This window comes from Suncus etruscus, chromosome 18 (assembly GCF_024139225.1).
Source record: "Suncus etruscus isolate mSunEtr1 chromosome 18, mSunEtr1.pri.cur, whole genome shotgun sequence".
Classification (NCBI taxonomy): domain Eukaryota; kingdom Metazoa; phylum Chordata; class Mammalia; order Eulipotyphla; family Soricidae; genus Suncus; species Suncus etruscus.
Genome location: NC_064865.1, coordinates 42,973,929 through 42,993,095, shown reverse-complemented (window position 1 = coordinate 42,993,095; position 19,167 = coordinate 42,973,929). Strand labels below are relative to the sequence as shown.

General features: G+C 46.6%; 1 protein-coding gene across 1 annotated transcript in view; it reads left to right on the top strand.

Moving 5' to 3' along the window:
- GFOD1 (glucose-fructose oxidoreductase domain containing 1) overlaps nucleotides 1-16,535 on the top strand; it is a 105,516-nt gene extending 88,981 nt beyond the window's left edge. The window contains exon 2 of the mRNA XM_049765268.1: nucleotides 14,797-16,535. Coding sequence (XP_049621225.1) covers nucleotides 14,797-15,716 — 920 coding nt within the window. The 3' untranslated portion in view covers nucleotides 15,717-16,535. The remainder of the gene's footprint in view (nucleotides 1-14,796) is intronic.
- The last annotated feature ends 2,632 nt before the right edge of the window (nucleotides 16,536-19,167 follow it).

The window sequence follows — 19,167 nt, the reverse complement described above, 5'->3', positions numbered from 1 at the left end:
TCCATTCATCTATAATATGGCATCTAGGTTTCTAGATCTTAGTGCTTATAAATAGTGCTACGGTGAACATGAGGATGCAGAGATCTCAGATCTCAGTTCTGTTTGTGGCAAGCACAAGATTTAATATAAATTTTGTATTTCACATAGAAATTGTGAAAGCTCTTCTTGGGTGAGGCAGAAGGCGAGCAAACCTTGTGCCGCTGGCATAGAGGCACATGTGAAAGTCAGCCTGTCTCGGCCATGAGTTAATAACTAATGTGAGCCACTGGGGCTGCCTCTAAACAGAAAAAAAAAAGTATTGGTTGGACTGGCATTGGCTGCAGGGCACCCTGAGCATTGCCTGGGGGAAATATTTCAGTTAGTATTGACAGGTCAGGTGAGGGAGAAATGAGACTGGAGAGCAGAGTTGGGGGCTGGTATATTGGAAGGGAAGCACTCAGCTGCTGCAGGCCTCTGGCTGCCCATGGGAGCTGTTACACAGAGCAGAGAGCATGCAACTGGTCACACCTCACTTCTTGCCCCTCTGGCTCTTTCCCCTTCCATCTTTCCACCTCATCTGCTCACTTCTCCCATCTGGGACTGTAATATCCACCATGAGCTGCTCTGGAGTGTTGGAGAGAAGAAGACACACTGGAGGTGTGAAAGATAAATTGGCCGTAGGAGTGGCTGTAGGGCTGGTCTGTGTAACAAGTCTTAGAACCCCAGAAGCTCCCATGAAGGATATGGATGAGTGTGTCTACCAACTCCCTGTAGAAAGAAACTGTCAACCATTTGAAAGAAGCAAGTACTTCACACCCATAGGAACAGTCATGTGACTGACACTAGTATTTGTTGAGCACTTCCTATGTTCTGGACCCTGTACCAAGCTTTTGAAATGGCTCTCACAATTCTTCAGTGAAGTTGGTGGTCTTTGGGGTCAGAGGAGAGATCTCCCCATTGAGGCTGGGATAGAGCCTACAATTGTTACCAGCAACACGTGGCTTTGCAGTGCTGGTACTAATAATGCTAGTGTTTTGTCATGTCAGAGGTCACCAGGCACACCCCAGTGTTGCTTGGGGGACTAGCTGGTACTAAAGATCAAATCTTGGGCTATGAACATACAAGACATGTGCTCAATCCTGTGAGTTATTTCCATGGCCCCTGAAGTTGATACTCCTATTAGCTCTATTTCACATAGTAGATAGGTAAGTTAGTTGTTGCAATCAGAGATGGAGCTTTGAGGTCCTTGGTCTGCATCATTTTTCTGTGTCCATCAATAATCTTGCATGTAGTTATGGCATTCTCAAGAAATGATATCTCAGATGCTGAAGTTCATTTTTTTTTACTTTACTTAAAGAAAATATATCACATAGTTGACCATAATACATTGGTTTCCAGATATGTGAGCACAAAGTTATTTAAAAGGGAATAGAAAGATAAATAAAAGGAAAATTCATTAAAAAAGAGATAAAGAAGAAATACAGTAGCAAGCACATTTGTGAAAATTATTTTATCCAATGAAGTCTTTAGTACAATGGCAGAAGGTTTAGTAAACTCTGGTTGTGAGTTGTCCAATCTGTTAAATGGGTATGTTCTTATAGGGATGACAGCATTGATCAAATGAAGTTGTCCATAAAATTCACAACTCTGTTACTGATACTGCAGCTTTTAGGGATGCGTTCTCAGCTGCCAAGCTTCCTTGAAGAAGGATGCAGGAGGAGGATACCCACACTCATTCCAAAAAGCCCCGATATCAACCTAAAAATCGGTCTACCCAAACTTTGGTCAGGTTGGTGTCCCAAAAGGGAAAGGTGGTAAGGCAGGGCGATAGGCAAAACAGTGTTTCTGAAGTTCTTTTTTCATCTCCTGCATTCAAGAAAAAAGTTTAATGTTCATTGTATTTTATAAAAATCACTCTATATCTTAGCAAAACACAATGGAGAATCCTTTTGAGCTTATCTCCTCTGCCTTTCTTTCTTCCTTCTGATGTTCAGTTAATTACAAACAGCATCATATTGAAAGTGGTCATTTTGTAGGCCATTGGAGGACACCACGAAAGGGATATTATTACTGATCCTTCTAAAGGCTCTCACTACTTGACTTCTTACTAAGCACCTGGGTGCTAAGTAGCTTACCTTCATTACCTCATTGATTCCTCATGGCAACCTTTTGAGGTAGATTATCCCCACTTGACATAAAGTATTTTACTTTATGCCCAAGTGGAAGGACAGAAGGTTTGGAGATATATGCTCACAGTTACAGGCTCATCAATGGTCACTGTTTCACGTGAAAGCAAGACTGAGTCTAGTGTTATAGAAGAGAGACTCAGAGAGGGTCAGAGTGATAGTACAGCGTGTAGAATGCTTGCCTTGCATGTGGCCAACCTAGATACGATCCCCAGCATCTATGTTATTTCAAGTACCACCAGGACTGACTCCTCAGTGCAGTCAGGAGTAATCCTTGAGCACCACAGGGTGTGGCTCCAAAAGCAAAACAAACAAAGAGACTCAAACGATTATAATCAACTCAGGTCACAAGTATTAGTGTTATTTGATGTGAGATTAGAGATCCAATTTCATTGTTTGGGTGTGTGACCAGTTTTCCCAGCACTATTTGTTGAAGAGGCTTTCTTTCCTTCATTTAGGTTACCTACCTTTTTTGTCATGGACTAACTGCCCGTAAATTTGATGGTTGATTCTCAATTCTTTACAGTAGTCTGAGGGCTTGTTATCCCAGTACCAAAATGTTTTTGATATTATTGTTTTGGAATATAGTTTAAGGCCAGTGAATACAATGCCTCTCATTTCTGGTTTTCTCAGAATTTTGGGCTATCTGAGGAGTTTAATAGTTCCATATGTTTGTTTCACATCCTTCAGGAATGCTATTGGGATTTTGATAAATTCATTCAATCTTTGTAATGTTTTCGGTGGGATGGCCATAATTTTAGCATAATTTTAGCAATGTTATTTCTTCTGATCCGTAGATATGGAATATTTTTCCATTTTGTGTGTCTTCTGTTTTATTTTTGTGTGTGTGTGTGTTTGTGTGTGTGGTTTTTGGGTCACACCCGGCAGTGCTCAGGGGTTATTCCTGGATCCATGCTCAGAAATTGCTCCTGGCAGGCATGGGCGACCATATGGGATGCCGGGATTCGAACTGATGACCTTCTGCATGAAAGGCAAATGCCTTACCTCCATGCTATCTCTCCGGCCCCGTGTCTTCTGTTTTATTTAATAGTAACATATATAGTTTTCTATATATGTCTTTTACCACCTTAATTGATTCATAGGTACATCATGTCTTTGAACATAATTGTACTTTTTTTTTTTCGGGCCACACCCGTTTGATGCTCAGGGTTTACTCCTGGCTAAGCGCTCAGAAATTGCCCCTGGCTCGGGGGGACCTTATGGGACGCCGGGGATCGAACCGCTGTCCTTCCTTGACTAGCACTTACAAGGCAGACACCTTACCTCTAGCACCACCTCATCGGCCCCCATAATTGTACCTTTTTAACCTCTTTTCTAATTCTAATGTATGCAAAAATAACAAGACTTTTGTGTTAATTTATAACCCGCTACTTTCCTATATTAGCGTATTATTTCTAAAAGTTTCTTGGCAAAGGAGAAAACTTTGAGTCTTCTACGTGTAGTCTCATGTCATCTGCAAATATTGGTAGTTTCATTTTTCTATGTGAATATTTTTTATTTCTATTATTTGAAAGCCTACTTGCTATGTCTAGCTCTTCACAAACTATGCTGAACAATTATGGTGAAAATGAAAACCTTGCTTTCCTCATCTGAGAGGGAAGACTTTCTGCTTTTGATCAATGAGTATGACATTAGCTGTCAGGTTATTGAATAGGACTTTATTAGGTTGAGGCAGGTCCCTTCTAGTCTGAGTTTTCTGAGAGATTTTTTTATTATTATTATGAATGGACTTTGATACTTGTCAAAGGCTTCCTCTAAAGCTCAGAAACTTGTAGTACAAAATATAATATCAGGTGAGGTTAGCCATCTCTGTCTTCCCAGCAAGCCCTTAATAAGTATTGTGGGTTGAGTGAATAAGTACATAAAATTCCATAATTATAGTTTGATTTTTTTCACACTATTTTTTTGGCTGACTTTCAAATGATATTTAAGAATTGCGACATACTGTTCTAGATGAGCTGCTGATGGCAGAACATATGGGGCCTGAATCTGTCTGTGCCACTGACGAGGGTGTGACTTTGGATGGACTCTTAAGGGTTTGACTTCATGGTTTGTGAGAAGGTGGTGACAGTGACCTCCAGGGGCCTCATCTGCTTTTGTGCAACTGTTCTTTGCCAGATGTTGGTGCATGGACTCCTCAATGAGCTGATTCTGTCCGTACATGTGGCCTCACAGGAGGGGTGACTGGAACAGGGAGGGTGGACGCTGTACCCAGCTAAGAGAAAGGGGGAGCAGCTACAAGATCTTCTTGGCACAGGTCAAGTCTCTGCTTAGACCTTACCAATGTCTCCTCCCTGTAGGAGGAACAACTTGAACCTATCTCTGCTCTTGATTTCTGACACAAGCCACTTTCCTATAGGTCACCCATATCTCCAGGAGCTCTGATCCACTTTCCAGACTTATCTGGACCAGACTTCTCGATGCTGTGCCATAGGGAACCTTGTACTGAGTTGTAAGGAGCATCTTCCAAGTTGGAACATCTCTACCTTACTGAGACTCATTCCTCTGGATCTTCTGGTGAACCTTTATCCCTTGCAAACCTGCATCCCTGCTTTCCCCAACCTCTCTCAGTGGGGTGATGTGGAGGAGGAGAAACTATGAGGCCCTGGCACCCCTTTCCTCCTGACTTCCTGAGCAGATCGGGGCTTTCCAGTATTTCAAGCTTGCACAGTATTGCTGGGACAGGTACAGACCAGACAGGTCATTGTCAGGCTTGTCCTGCCCATTAGGCCTTTGAGTCTGCACCATCGTTTGCAGATTGTTGTAATGAAAACCCTAGAGCTCTCAGACACACCCTGACCAATGCCAGGGGCAATAGGATAGTAACCACTTCCAGGAAGGGACTTTTCACTTAGAGCCTGTGACCAGAACCTTAGATGAAAGATGGGCACTGCCCCACTGGGGAAAAAGCTGAAGAGGGGGTCTCCTTCTTTATACCCAGCCCTGACCCTCCAGTGAATTTGGTTCAGTGAAACATTGCCTTCCCCTCCCTTGCATGCCCATGCTTGTCTCGTTCTGAGGTTCTGGACACCATTGACCATTGTCAAGATGATCTTTCTGGGGCCAGAGTGGTGGCACAAGTGGTAGGGCATTTGCCTTGTACATGGTTAACTTAAGACGAACCATGTATGATCCCCTGGAGTCCCATATGGTCCCCCAAGCCAGGAGCGATTTCTGAGCGCATAGCCAGGAGTAACCCCTGAACATCACCGGGTGTGGCCCCAAAACAAACAAAAAAAGACCTTTCTGTGATGTCATAGCACACACTTGCCTGCCTTTCTCTCTCTCTCTCTCTCTCTCTCTCTCTCTCTCTCTCTCTCTCTCCCTCTCCCTCTCCTCTCTCCTCTCTCCTCTCTCCTCTCTCCTCTCTCTCTCCTCTCTCCTCTCTCCTCTCTCCTCTCTCTCCTCTCTCTCCTCTCTCTCCTCTCTCTCCTCTCTCTCTCTCCCCTCTCCCCCCTCCTCTTTCTCCTCTCTCTCCAGTATTGCTGTTGAGAACTGGAACTTCACCTTTGCCTGGCACCTGGCTTCATAGGGTGTGAACTGGGGGTTGGTCTCTGTCCTGCTCTGTTCAGGACATTGAGAGTCATTTATCTAATGAGGCAGGCTGTTTCCCTGCTGGCTTGGGCCACACCACTGTGTTTCCTTCAAGGTCAACATTCCAGGGGGTGCCAGGCTACACTCCCTCACTGTTTTTCTGTGACTCACTGCTTCTTAGAGTGAAGCTCATCCACTGCTGGTGGGAATTTTGCCTGGTGGGAGCTTTGCTTGGTTCAAGCCCTACAGAAAACAGTATGAAGATTTCTCAAAAAAAAAAAAAAAAAAAAAAAAAAAGGACTAGAGCTTGCTGTCTGACCCAATATTTATTTAATTATTCATCTAAAAAGACATATGCACATTTTTATTTTTATTTTTAATTATTTTTTGGTTTTTGGGCCACACCCGGCAGTGCTCAGGGGTTACTCCTGGCTGTCTGCTCAGAAATAGCTCCTGGCAGGCACGGGGGATCATATGGGACACCGGGATTCGAACCAACCACCTTTGGTCCTGGATCGGCTGCTTGCAAGGCAAACGCTGCTGTGCTATCTCTCTGGGCCCACGTTATTATTCTTTATATTCAGAACTTGGCATAGTAGATAGACTATGGAATTGACCTAGATGCCCAATGACAGAGATGGGGATAACAATGTGGCATATATACACAATGGAATACTATGCAGCTTCAAGGAAGGATAGAAATCATGTAATTTTTCTGTAACTTGGAGCTAGAGAATAATCATGCTAAGTGAAGTAAATCTGAAGGAGTGTAAATACCAGGTGATCTTACTTATCTAGATCATAGAACTGAGACAGGGAAGGAAGGAACCTAAATGGGGGAAGAAAGATAAAGTAGATGGGAAGTAACAGTGACAAGTGTCAGTGGCCTGCAGCACATGGCGGTTATGTTTATATCTAAGCCACAGATCAACACCCGGAAAGTAGGAGCCCCAAACGACAACCACTAAAGTTAAAAATGTGCCTGCCAAGGAAGCAGGCTGGGAGGTGGGAAGGAAATTGGAGACAGTGGTGGCCGGTGTAACCCTCCCCCCAACTTCCTCCTAACTCACCTGGAGAGGGAGACCCTCCCATAGCTGGGAGGGGTCTGTGGATGCAAATAAAGGAGTGTAAGGGCGATTTAACAAGAAAGCCTCAGAAGGAGGAGGCAGGAGAGAGATCAGAGACAGGAAGAATGCAGAGGCTGATTAGCTTAGAAGTCACACATGGTGGCTAGGGCCTATTAATAAAGCTGCTTGTCTCCTGAAATCTACTAACTGGCTGTGGATCATTTCTTCGCGTTATCCTGAACCTTCAGACCTGCCAGGCCAAAGAAGCTGCGAGCTGTCCACTCCATCCACCATCATCTACCACCATCTACGGCCGGAAGTTGACACTGGTGGTGGATTGGTGCTGGAACATTATATACCTGAAACTCTAGTATGAAAACTTTACCAATCATGATGAAAAATTAAAAAATTAAAAGCAAGGAAACTTATAAGACTTATAATAAAAGGGGCTGAAGTAGATAGGGCTGCAGGTAGGGTGCTTGCCTTGCATGTGGCTGACCTGGCTTCCATCCTTGGTACCTCATATGCCCTGCTTACACCCAAGAGTAACTCCTGAGTCCAGAGCTTGGAGTAAGCTCTGAGCATTGACAGATGCAACACCCCTTATATGCTCCCGTATATGCCCTTGCTGTTCCTGTTTCCTATGCCCTTCTTTCTAGCCCTTGTTGAACCTCCTTCTGTTCCCATCCCAAAGCACATCCATGCTGTGCTGGGCTTCAGGGATGGCCAGATGATTGGAGACTGAGTTTATGAACCTGTCTGGCAGCTCAGAGTCACAGTATCCACAGGTCTGTATCCTGCCATCCTGCATTCCCCAGCCACAATCTTCACAGGGCCACCGTATGTGCTGTGCTGGTATCAAAACCCCACAGGGTAAGAAGGAAGGCAGCACTGATATCGGAAACTAATAGTACAGCATCCATGTGGGCTGGCTAAGAGACACAGGCTGCTCTCTGTGACCCTGTGTAGGCTCCAGCTGAAGAACCATGATGAGGGGAAGGACACATCCTTTATATGCTACACCAGGAACAGTGCTGGCCCTTCGTCAGCCAATGACATCACTGACCTCATCAGCCAATGCAGACCTTCTTGCAGAAACTCAGGTGTTTTTTGGGTTTTTATAAGTTCTGGAAGCCTGAATTTGAAGTCTCAAGACTGTATTTGAAGAGGGGAGCTGCCGCTTCTCAGAACTCAGAACCCAATTTTTATTCTGGACAAAAAAATAAGGGTGTCTGTGGAGTGCTATGCTGGACCTGAGAAGAGACCCCACCAATGCTGCATAGCCCCCTCCCTTCCCTTGTACTCATTTCAGCCCCCCTCTCCTGAAAGGCAGCCGTGCACAGAGGGAGTCCTGAATTGAGGACACAGTCTCATGACCAGGAAACTAAGAATAGGTCTTTGTCAACCTAGAGTGCCTCTCTGAGTTTTCTCTTTGATGGCATAAATACTGCTGTATGCACTGAGTATCGGGCCAGTTGGAAGTAATGGAAGCCTCCATCTTCCAGAGGAGAATGCCAGAGAAGCTTTCTCAGAGCCGGGCTTTCTAGATCCTGCCCCATGCAAATGAGTGGACAGGTGGTGATCCTGTATGACCCTCTCACCCGCTGTCTCATCTGTGATTGGTCACCAGGCCACAGGGAGAAGAGAGGGTGTGTCATTGTAGAGGGAGCTCCGTCCAATTGGCAAAGCTCACGCCAGGATTAGTTTCTAGACTACCAGTACTCAAGCCCGGGCTGATAGATGCAACTTGTAAAGCAAGCAAGCATGCAAGCAACTTGTATGCTTTCTTCAGAAGAAAAGCAGTATATGTGTGTGTTCAATGGTATGGCAGCCAACTAGAATTTGGGGGAAGAGGGCACCCCACCCCTTAGTATAAACCAGGCAGATTCTTTTTCATTGCATGCAGTTTGAGGGAAGAAGGCAGTGCTTTATGTGACATATCTCCTCGTGCACACCGGCACAATCTGGGTACCTACAATTAATAGTTTTTATTTTCACATGGAAACCTGGGGCTTGAGATGGATAAGGTCTGAGAACCTGATGAAATGTGACTTGAGTTAAGAAGCAATCATAGTCTAGTTGAGATTTGCTAAATAGATAGAACATAAATGTTCTCACATATACTTAAAAAAACATAAGGCGATGAAGATGTGACTTAGATGGAGAATTCTTTTGCTACTCATACGGACACTAAAATCATGGCAGACACTCTGAATGTCTTCCAATTTCTTTTTGAATGTTTTTTTGTTTTGGGATCACACCCAACGGTGCTCAGGAGTTACCCCAGGTTCTGTGCTCAGGGGTCATTCCTGGTGGTGCTTGTTTTTTAAGAGGAAAATGCCTTTATTCCCATCCCCTTCTCTTTGTTGTCATCATAGAGACTGGGTGACACGCATTAGTTGTGATGTCATGGTGTCACCTGGGTTGGGCCTTTCTCAGCCTGAGGTGCCTGCAATGGAGACTATAGCCATAGCCTAGGAGGCGCTACTGAGCTGCAGCCCAGGCCTATGGTCCTGTGTTGAAAAGGGTGACTCAGGGCTTGAAGGAAATCCTCCCCTTGAGGGTGGAGGAGCCTACTCCTCTGAACCCGGGGAACACACTTGGGCCTAGGACTTGGAGGGAGGGCTGTGACAGGGAGTAACCCCATCTTCTGAGGTGAATGTGTAGCTGCTGAGCATTGGAAGCTCAACCCCCTGACCTGGCCCCAATATCCCAAGATATTTTGAATTCTGGATGAACCCTGTGCAAGGCCCTGGGAGAACCCATCAGTCCTGGGAGCTTCCAGTCTCCCCTTCCCTAGCCTGTGAAGGGCCCTCTGCTACCATTCACACTCTTGCCTTTGTAGGATCTCTTTGCCCCTTTAGGCTGAAAAGGGAAACATGAGTAGGGGTTTCCCCTCAATTTGAAAAACATGGGGCTGAAGCAGTGGTGCAGTGGTAGGGCATTTGCCTTACACATGGGTGACCTAGGACAGACCGTGGTTCGATCCCCTGATGTCCCATATGGTTCCCCAAGCCAGGAGCAATTTCTGTGTGTATAGCCAGGAATAACTCCTGAGCATCACTGGATGTGGCCCCAAAACAAAACAAAACAAAAAAATGGAGGGCCAGAGTGATAATACAGTGGTAGGGCATTTGCTTTGCACACAGCTGACCCAGGACAGACCCGGGTTTATTCCCCGGCATCCCATACTGTCCTCCAAGCCAGGAGTGATTTCTGAGTGTAACTCCTGGGTGTGGCCAACCCCCCCCCCCCCAATAGAAAAGCATGAACAGAAAATATGGTAAATGTAGTGAAGAAGAAAATAAAAATCAGTGGAATTTTAACTGATCAGAGTTAAGTGTGGTAAATTTTCTGTGTAGTCTGGCCTCTTCTCTCTCTCTCTCTCTCTCTCTCTCTCTCTCTCTCTCTCTCTCTCTCTCTCTCTCTCTCTCTCTCTCCCTCTCCTCTTTTCAGTGGCTACCCACAGTTCCCTCACCCTACAGAGCTCAGCTCCACACCCCCTTCTCCCTCCCGCTGCTGCCAACCACATTGCTCTCAGCCTTTCACCTGCATAAGTAATGCAGCGAGAAGCATCTTAGAGCAAAAGCCTCGCTCACATGCGAGCAGATACTCCGATAATAGATTCCTAGAAGCCTCTTGACTTTTGAAGACTCTGTGTGTAGAGAGGTTGGAGGTGCCCCTCTACAATGTGGACACGACACAGGAGGGTGGGAGTCGGTGGTGCTGGACTCATGCTGTTCACACACACGCCACTCTCCCTTCGGATCTGTGGACCAGGTGGAGGCCTCAGAATGGGGGGCACAGCCTTTCCCCTGGAGGAGCTGACTTATGGCAGAGAATCATAACTGACAAACTAAGCCTCTAGAAGGCAGTTCTCTTGTCTGACCCTGGGGGGAGCTAAGCCTGATTTTAAAATGGGGTATCAGAGATTTTAGGATGGGGACAGAGATTTTAGAATGGGGAGCAGAGATTCTGCATATCCGGAGGGCATGAATTGGCATTAGTTCTTATAGGAGAAGCCTCTCACTGATTGATGGGGCTAAGGAGCAGGAGTGCATTCTTTATTTTTTTGTGTGTGTGTATGTGTGGGGGGCACACCCAGTGACACTCAGGGGTTACTCCTGGCTTTGTGCTCAGAAATTGCACCTGGCTCAGGGGATTATATGGGATGCTGGGGATCAGGCCCTCATCCATCCTGGGTCAGCCACATACAAGGCAAATGTTCTACCGCTGTTCTACCACTCCGGCCCCTGGAGTGTATTCTTGATTATTATTGTTATTGTTATTATTATTATTATATTATTATTATTATTACTACAATGACCTTCTGCATGAAAGGCAAATGCCTTACCTCCATGCTATCTCTCTGGCCCCTCTTGATTATTATTGATTCTTTACCATTTCATTTTACAGTTGAAAATGGTTTTAAGCCCTAGAAAAAGTTGATCAACTATATTTCTTATGCTGTTCATACAACCAAGGGGACTAAGAAATTCCCTAATTTCAGGAGAGCCAAAAGGTGTGATGCACATCAGGGAATTCTTTGTCTCCTGTCCTGCATCATGCATGTGCCAGTTTGTTTGCCTCTCAACCTGCCCTAGGCATGAGTGTGTGTTCCTGAGCCCAGTGCCCTCAGGATCATAGTGTCAGAACACTATGTCACTGAGGAACACAGGACTTTGGGCAATGTGAGCTGGCTTCCTCAGCTGGAGTCTCTGGTCTACCTGGCTGTTCAGTATTGACAGCATCTGACAGCTTGAGCCAATCAGCTCCACTAGTGAGAAAAGGCAGGTGAATAGTTGTTGGTAGAGGCCTTTGGATTGGTCCTCATAATGCCTTCTAATTAAATGTCTCTTGTTTGGTTCCTTTGGTCTTCCTGTTAAAAAGAGGTTTCCCTATTGCCTCCTTATCTGTCATTTTTTCTTCACCTTGGGGGTGGGCTTTGTTTATCCCAATAAAGGCTACTCAGGAGGCCTGGAGGATAATTTCTCATCTTGGCTCATGGTTCCACGTGGTGGAGCAACTGACTTGTGGGTGAATAGCTTGCGGTGTGAGTTTCTGTCCTGCTATCCCTTCCCAACTGTGTGTGGATTATTTCTTGCATCAGAATTGCTGCTGGACCTGTGTTTTGTCTCTTGTCCTACCTGGACAGGGAGCATGGGAATCCCGCTCCCCCTCTGGGGATTGTGGAACATACAACCCATTTTTTCACAAATAGTCATTGTTTGGACACCAAGCTTCCCCTCAGAGGGCACAGAGAAGTCAATAGCCCTCTGCTTCAGTTCTTCCTTTCTAGTTTATGCAGGCCTGATCTATTGTTTTTCTAGATCTTCCCATGGGGAAAATAAGAGTGACCCTGAGCCAGGCTGAGATCTTGTTCCTAGGTCCCCACTGACGAACAACCCCAGTGTCTGGACTTTCACAAAACTCTTGTGAGCGTTCATGGGCATCGTGTGTTGATGGGGATATAGGAGTCCTCTCCCCATTTCCTCAGGTTGTTGGTCACATCTGAGGCTGGAACACTCAGACCTTAAGGATAGGTCTGTGTGAGGAACACTACTGGTCAGTAGAAAGCAGCCACAAGGGGCCAGTACCTTGACTAAGAAGCACCAGCTTATTGCCTAGCTCCTTCCAGCCAACTTCCTTGTCCTTCTTTACTTTTCTTTGTTTCATGTTCCACTTGGCTGTTTCTCCACATCATCTGAGTTGTTCTTCTGCCCAGGCACTTGGCTTCTGTCAAATAAGCCCCTGTCTCTCTCCTTCCCACTGATCCTTTGTTTTCTCCAGGCCCAGCACCATGTAGTCGCCTAAAGGGCTTGTGTCTGCCGTAATTATTGCTTCTATTACAGTCATCAAATAAGCCTAATTCTTAGTTGGCCTCGCTCCCTTGGTCAAAAGCACTAAAACCTCATCAGGAGACAGACAGGGGTGGAATGGGTTGGGGAGCTGACCCTACCCACCCCTTAGATTCGGGGAATCATCTACTCTTCCCGGAAAGACCGAGAAAATATTAAACACATCTGTGGCCTCTGCCAGCTCCAATTCATATAGCAAAATAAATAAGCAGGATTATACTCAAAATACTTTTTGAGTGGTTGGGGGAGTAATAGCTAAATTCTTTTTTTTTTTGTTTTTTTTGTTTTGTTTTTTTGGGTCACACACGGCATTGCTCAGGGGTTACTCCTGGCTCTATGCTCAGAAATCGCTCCTGGCAGGCTCGGGGGACCATATGGGATGCCGGGATTTGAACCGATGACCTTTTGCATGAAAGGCAAATGCCTTACCCTCCATGCTATCTCTCCGGCCCTGCTAAATTCTTTTTTATTCTGTGTGTGCACATGTGTACATGAGCACATTTGTACACACCTAGAGGTGCTCTTGCTTTGTGCTCAGGGATTCTCCTGGAGGGACTCAGAGACCACATGATGTGGTGCTGGAGATTGAACCCGAGTCCCCTGCTATTTCTCCAGTTTTCTTTTCCTCATTTTAAATTAGGCTCATTGTCAAAAACAAACACAAATAATATATTTGTATATAAAAGGTTATAGATCCATACAAATAAATTTTAAATGAAGTGTTTTGTATGCTACTGGCAACTATTTTTTAAGTTTATTTTTCCTTTTGGTTTTTGAGCCATACCTGGCAGTACTCAGACATACTCCTTGCTCTGTATTCAGGGATCATTCCTGGTGGTGCTCAGGACACTCTGCCTGAGGATCCAACCTGGGGATCCAGCCTGGGAGGGTTGCATGCAAGGCAAATGTCCTACTATGTTGTTCTATGGCGCAAGTTCCTCTTAAGTATTTCTTAGTTAGAAGTGATATTATGGCTTCACATAAAATCAAACACCTTAACTCTTTATTTTATTTTATTTTTTGTTTTTTTTGGGGGGGTCATACCCAGCTCAGAAATTGCTCCTGGCAGGCTTGGGATCATATGGGACTCTGGGATTCGAACCACCGACTTCTGCATACAAGGCAAACACCTTACCTCCATGCTATCTCTTTGGCCCCAACTCTTTAGTTTTGAAACATTTTAAATCAATAGTTTTGGCTAAGTCAGAGATATCAATTATTTTTATTGTCTTTTAAAAATATTTGGTTTCTTTTTGATTTTTTAAAGTAGTTTATTTATTTATTGGTTTTTAGGCCACACCTGGCAATGCTCAGGGGCTCCTGTGCTCAGAAATCGCTCCTGGCAGACTCAGGGAAACTACATGGGATGCTAAGAATCGAACCCAGGTCCATCATGGGTCGACTGCTTGCAAGACAAATGCCCTACCACTGTGCTATCTCTCAGTCCCCAATTATTTGTGCTCTCAGTCCCCAATTATTTGGTTTCTTTTTTTTGGGGGGGGGTCATACCCAACAGCGCTCAGGGGTTACTCCTGGCTGTATGCTCAGAAATTGCCCCTGGCAGGCTTTTGGGACCATATGGGATGCCGGGGTTTGAACCAGCGTCCTTCTGCATGGAAGGCAAACACCTTTTCTCCATGCTATCTCTCCAGCCCCAATTATTTGGTTTCTTTTCTTTTCTTTTCTTTTTTTTTTTTTTTTTTTTTTTTTGGTTTTTGGGCCACACCCGGCAGTGCTCAGGGGTTACTCCTGGCTGTCTGCTCAGAAATAGCTCCTGGCAGGCACAGGGGACCATCTGGGACACCGGGATTCGAACCAACCACCTTTGGTTCTGGATCGGCTGCTTGCAAGGCAAACGCCACTGTGCTATCTCTACGGGCCCATTATTTAGTTTCTTGAAGGCCATACTCAGCTGTGCTCAGGGTGTTACTCCTGACTCCCCCTGGGGTACTCGGGATCAAACTGGGGGTGGCTGCATGCAAGGCAAGCACCCTACCCTCTCTGTACTCTGTCCCTCCCATGTCAACTTCTTGAGAGCCCTGATGGTGTCAATGACTGGAATGTCATTGGTCCTGATGGTGTCACCCTGGGCCCCACAGCACCCCCTGACACCTGCTGTACCTCCTAACCTTTGCCTTTCCTCCCTGGCAGGCATTGGCAAAAACGTCATCTGCGACCGGACGGCCACACCACTGGACGCCTTCCGCATGATGTCGGCGGCCCACTATTACCCTAAACTCATGAGCATCATGGGCAACGTGCTGCGCTTCCTACCATCCTTCGTGCGCATGAAGCAGCTCATCGAAGAGGGCTACGTGGGCGAGCTGCTGGTGTGTGAGGTACAGGTACACAGTGGCAGCCTGCTGGGCAAGAAGTACAACTGGAGCTGCGATGACCTGATGGGTGGTGGCGGCCTGCACTCGGTGGGGACCTACATCATCGACCTACTGACCTTCCTCACTGGCCAGAAGGCCGTCAAGGTGCATGGGCTGCTCAAGACCTTCGTGAAGCAGACGGACCACATCAAGGGCATCCGGCAGATCACCAGCGATGACTTTTGCACCTTCCAAATGGTTCTGGAGGGTGGTGTGTGCTGCACTGTCACCCTCAACTTCAACGTGCCCGGAGATTTCAAGCAGGACGTGACAGTGGTGGGCTCAGCTGGGCGCCTCTTAGCTGTGGGTACCGACCTCTATGGGCAGCGCAATTGTGCTCCGGAGCAAGAACTGCTGTTGCAGGACTCCACGCCTGTCAGTAACTCGCTGCTGCCCGCCAAGGCCTTCAGCGACATCCCTTCACCCTACCTGCGTGGCACCATCAAGATGATGCAGGCAGTGCGCCAGGCCTTCCAGGACCAGGACGACAGGCGTACTTGGGATGGCCGGCCACTCACCATGGCTGCCACTTTTGATGACTGTCTGTACGCCCTATGTGTGGTGGACACCATCAAGAGGTCCAGCCAGACGGGCGAGTGGCAGAACATCTCGGTCATGACGGAGGAGCCCGAGCTGAGCCCTGCCTATCTGATCAGCGAGGCCATGCGTCGCAGCAGGATGTCCCTATACTGTTAGCACCTGTGGGAATGGAGAGAAACCTTGGTGCAGGGTCTTCTGCACAGGGCCAGGATGAGGGCGGGGTGGGGGAATGGTGGAGGGGCACCTTGAGGTGATGGCATATGGCAAGGTGAATCCTAGCCTGTTGGTTAGAGGCTCCCTATGTTGGCCTCTGGTTCAGATAATAAACAGGGAGTATTGGTCTGAGATTCCCCCCTGTGAGGTTTATAGGAGAGGCAGGCTGAGCTGCTCCCCATTACTGAGGAATGAGGATGAATGGTGTTGGGTCCAGCCCCTGCCACTGTGGCCAGGCTCTCCTCTAGCACAGGGCTTCTAGATACAGGCGGGAGATGGTGCAGGATAGTTTGGGAAAGAGGGCAGAGCAGGGGCAGGTATTTAATGAGAAGGGTCCAGTTCTAAGAAACCTCTTGAGTGGTGGAAGAAAAAAGTACTTGAATGCAGAAAGTGTGCAGCTGTTTTGATTGAATATTTTTTCTCCTAGGACACGCCAGCCGGTATCTTCTTACTCTTATTGGGTTCATTGCCCTGCAGCTGGCCTGAGGCAGGTATACTAGGAGAAGCAAGCTCTGCAATGGGTCCTTAGCTGTAGGGAGAGTTCAGGATACTCAAATTGGCAAGAAAGCAAATATTACTGTTTGAAGTTGCAAGGTTGGCGGGCAGGATAGAATGTGGAAGGGACACAGTTCTGCATGGAGCGGTTCTTTCCTAGCTCTGCAATCAGAGCCAAGGAAGTAATGTGGGTATGGCTCTGCCCACAAGCTAAGAAGCTGCCCTGGACTGCATTGGGCATGGGCAGCCCGCAGAAAAAAGAAGTGTTTTCGCATTTGCTTTTGTCTCCCATATCATACCCCAAGCCAGCTGAGAAAGCTGTCTCAAAGAGTCTCACTCCCTAACTCCAACACCATGTGTCTCCCCATACACACATAGCCATTTTCCTTACAAAGAAGTCAGGGATGTTTCTTTAGCGCAGGCCTGTGTGTTCACCTGGACATTTTGACTAGGTATTAAAAAAAAGGAGAAAAAGAAAAAGAAAAACAAAGGGGAAATAAGGAGCATGAAATCAGTGTTTCAGAGCCCTGAGAGGTATTTATGCTATCTGGGCTGGCATAGGGGTGAACAAAGGAACATGTGTGTTTCTTCTGTGTCGTGTCCTCTGTCTTTTGTCTTGCTGCTTTCTGCTTTCCAGTCTTTATTGGCAGATCTACAGTGGCCTTGCCTAAAGAAAACAGTCAAGTCTCTCTCTCTCTCTCTCTCTCTCTCTCTCTCTCTCTCTCTTGCATGTATGCACACGCATTTGTAAATGTCAGAGCTGGTCTTGAAAGATAGACCCATCACCTTTGAAATCTGGGAGTCTTCCTTTGATTAACTTGCCTAGTCCCTCCCTCACAGAAGATTTCCTTCTGCTTGGATTCTGGGTCTGTTCTTGGTTGTCTTTGGCACAGAGCTGAGCTTTGGGCTTATTTTGTGAGAACTGGTTCACCCCCAGGTTCTGTATGGGCAGAACCCTCAAATAAAAAACATGCTCAGTTGCACCTCATTCTCCTTCCAGGGTCCATATTGAACCAAGACCAGGCCCCAGGAATTTCAGGGTGTGTGAGTTCAAATACTTGCAAGAGAGACAGCCATTTTCTAGTATGGTGGTGAATGGAGCCCCTTCCCCAGCCACCCTGGCCCAGATGGGAAGGTTGAGCCACAGAAATGCCTGGGCAGAGGTTCTGCGAGGCCTCTGATCTGTGATAAATATGAACCATCTCAAATAGAAATTCTCATTTGACAACTGGGATAGCTAGTTCTTTTAAGATGTTCTTTTTGAAAAGCATGCAAAATAGTGCACTCAAGGTTTATCCACTGATGCATGTAGTAGGTAGATCAAAGATTGAGTGGGGGAGGAAAAAAGCCCTAGAAGGGTCCACAATTTTTCCTGCAAACATGAAAGTAAGGCACACTATTTCTTTAGCTTCTGACCTGTGCCAGCACAATCTTGAGTGGGAGCAGCATTAAGAAACCAAGACTTTATTTCAGTCCTTCACACTAGCCCTCAGCACTCAGCTGACTGACCTGGGCCCAAGTCCAGCCACCAGCCCTCCCTTCTGCTTTGTTCTGTGTGTCCTGAGGACCTGGTGTACAGAAAAGAAAGTCTCCTGATTTAGTCCTGTCTCGCCTAATTTGTTCCCCTCACTGTCTAAGTCTAGAAATTCTGGTTGCTGTCATTGGTGTGGTCCCTGCACGTGTCCCCAGTTCCAAAATCTGAAAAAAGGACGCCATTGCTTTGGGCTTTACTGCAATGCTTGGCTTCTCTGAGGTTTTGTTCTGAGCATGACTTTGCAGTGCCCTTTGTGTCTGACCAACAGTGGGAATGCCCAGAAATTGGAATAGGTGTCCTCAGCCCCAGGATTAGCACTCTTATCTATGGGAATGTATGTGGGCCCCTCAGTCCTTTGACACATGAGTTTTTCCCAACCCTGATCTCACTCATATTGCCCCTGGGCCAGATCTGCACTGTTTGTACTCTGTGTGGGCTATTTGAGATTTGAGGTCCGGCAACTCATTTAATCCATCAAGCCATCCAGGGGACCTGGGTGGTGTGTTTCACACAGGAGAAAATTGAGTGTCTCCCTACTTCCCCTTATAAAAAAAAAACCCTACAAAATAGAACAGAACAGAACTTTGGGAGGCCAGGGAACTAGAAAGCCAAGAGGGCTGGTGGGTGAGCCCCAGCCTCACATGATCTCCAAGCACTGCTGAGGGTGACCCCTAACTACCAAGCTAGAAGAAACCCCTGAACATCAGTGGAGCCCACTCCTCCCCCCCCCCCAAAAAAAAAGAAAAGAAAAGGTTAAAATTGAGCATCTGAAGAAGGCATTGCTTGGCCTAAGTTACCACCTGTGGAACCAAATGGGCTCTAAGCCATTTCTTCTTCAACCCACTCTGCCTGTCAAGAAGAAAGCTCTGTCCTACAATTGTGCCAGATGGAAAAGTGCTCCCATGGGTGCTATAGAGGTTGAGGGACACCTGTGGGCTCTGCAGTCTCCCCATTCTCTGTTGCCAACCCCATGCTATGGAGTAAGAGATCTTAGCCTGGCTCCTGTCAGAGGGGGTCAAAGCTACAAATAGAAATCCTGGAATTTTCTTTCCCTTCTAACAGGGAAATATCACTCAGTATCTCTTTGGGTCCACTTCTGATGTGGACTGTGATCAAAGGGGAAGCAGCAGCGTGGGGTGGAGGTTCCCCATCCTTGGCCAAGGACATGGTGGCTGCCCTTGGCACAGCTCTGAGGGCTCTGAATGTTGGAACACAGGAAATACCCTTTCTGGGTGGCAGGGCTTCCATGCATTTTCTGGGGATGGGGTTTTCTTTCTTCTTTATTTGTTCTTTGGGGAGTCCACCCACAGTGCTCGGGATTTACCCCTGGCTCGTATTCAGGGATCACTGCTGATCCAGGACTTG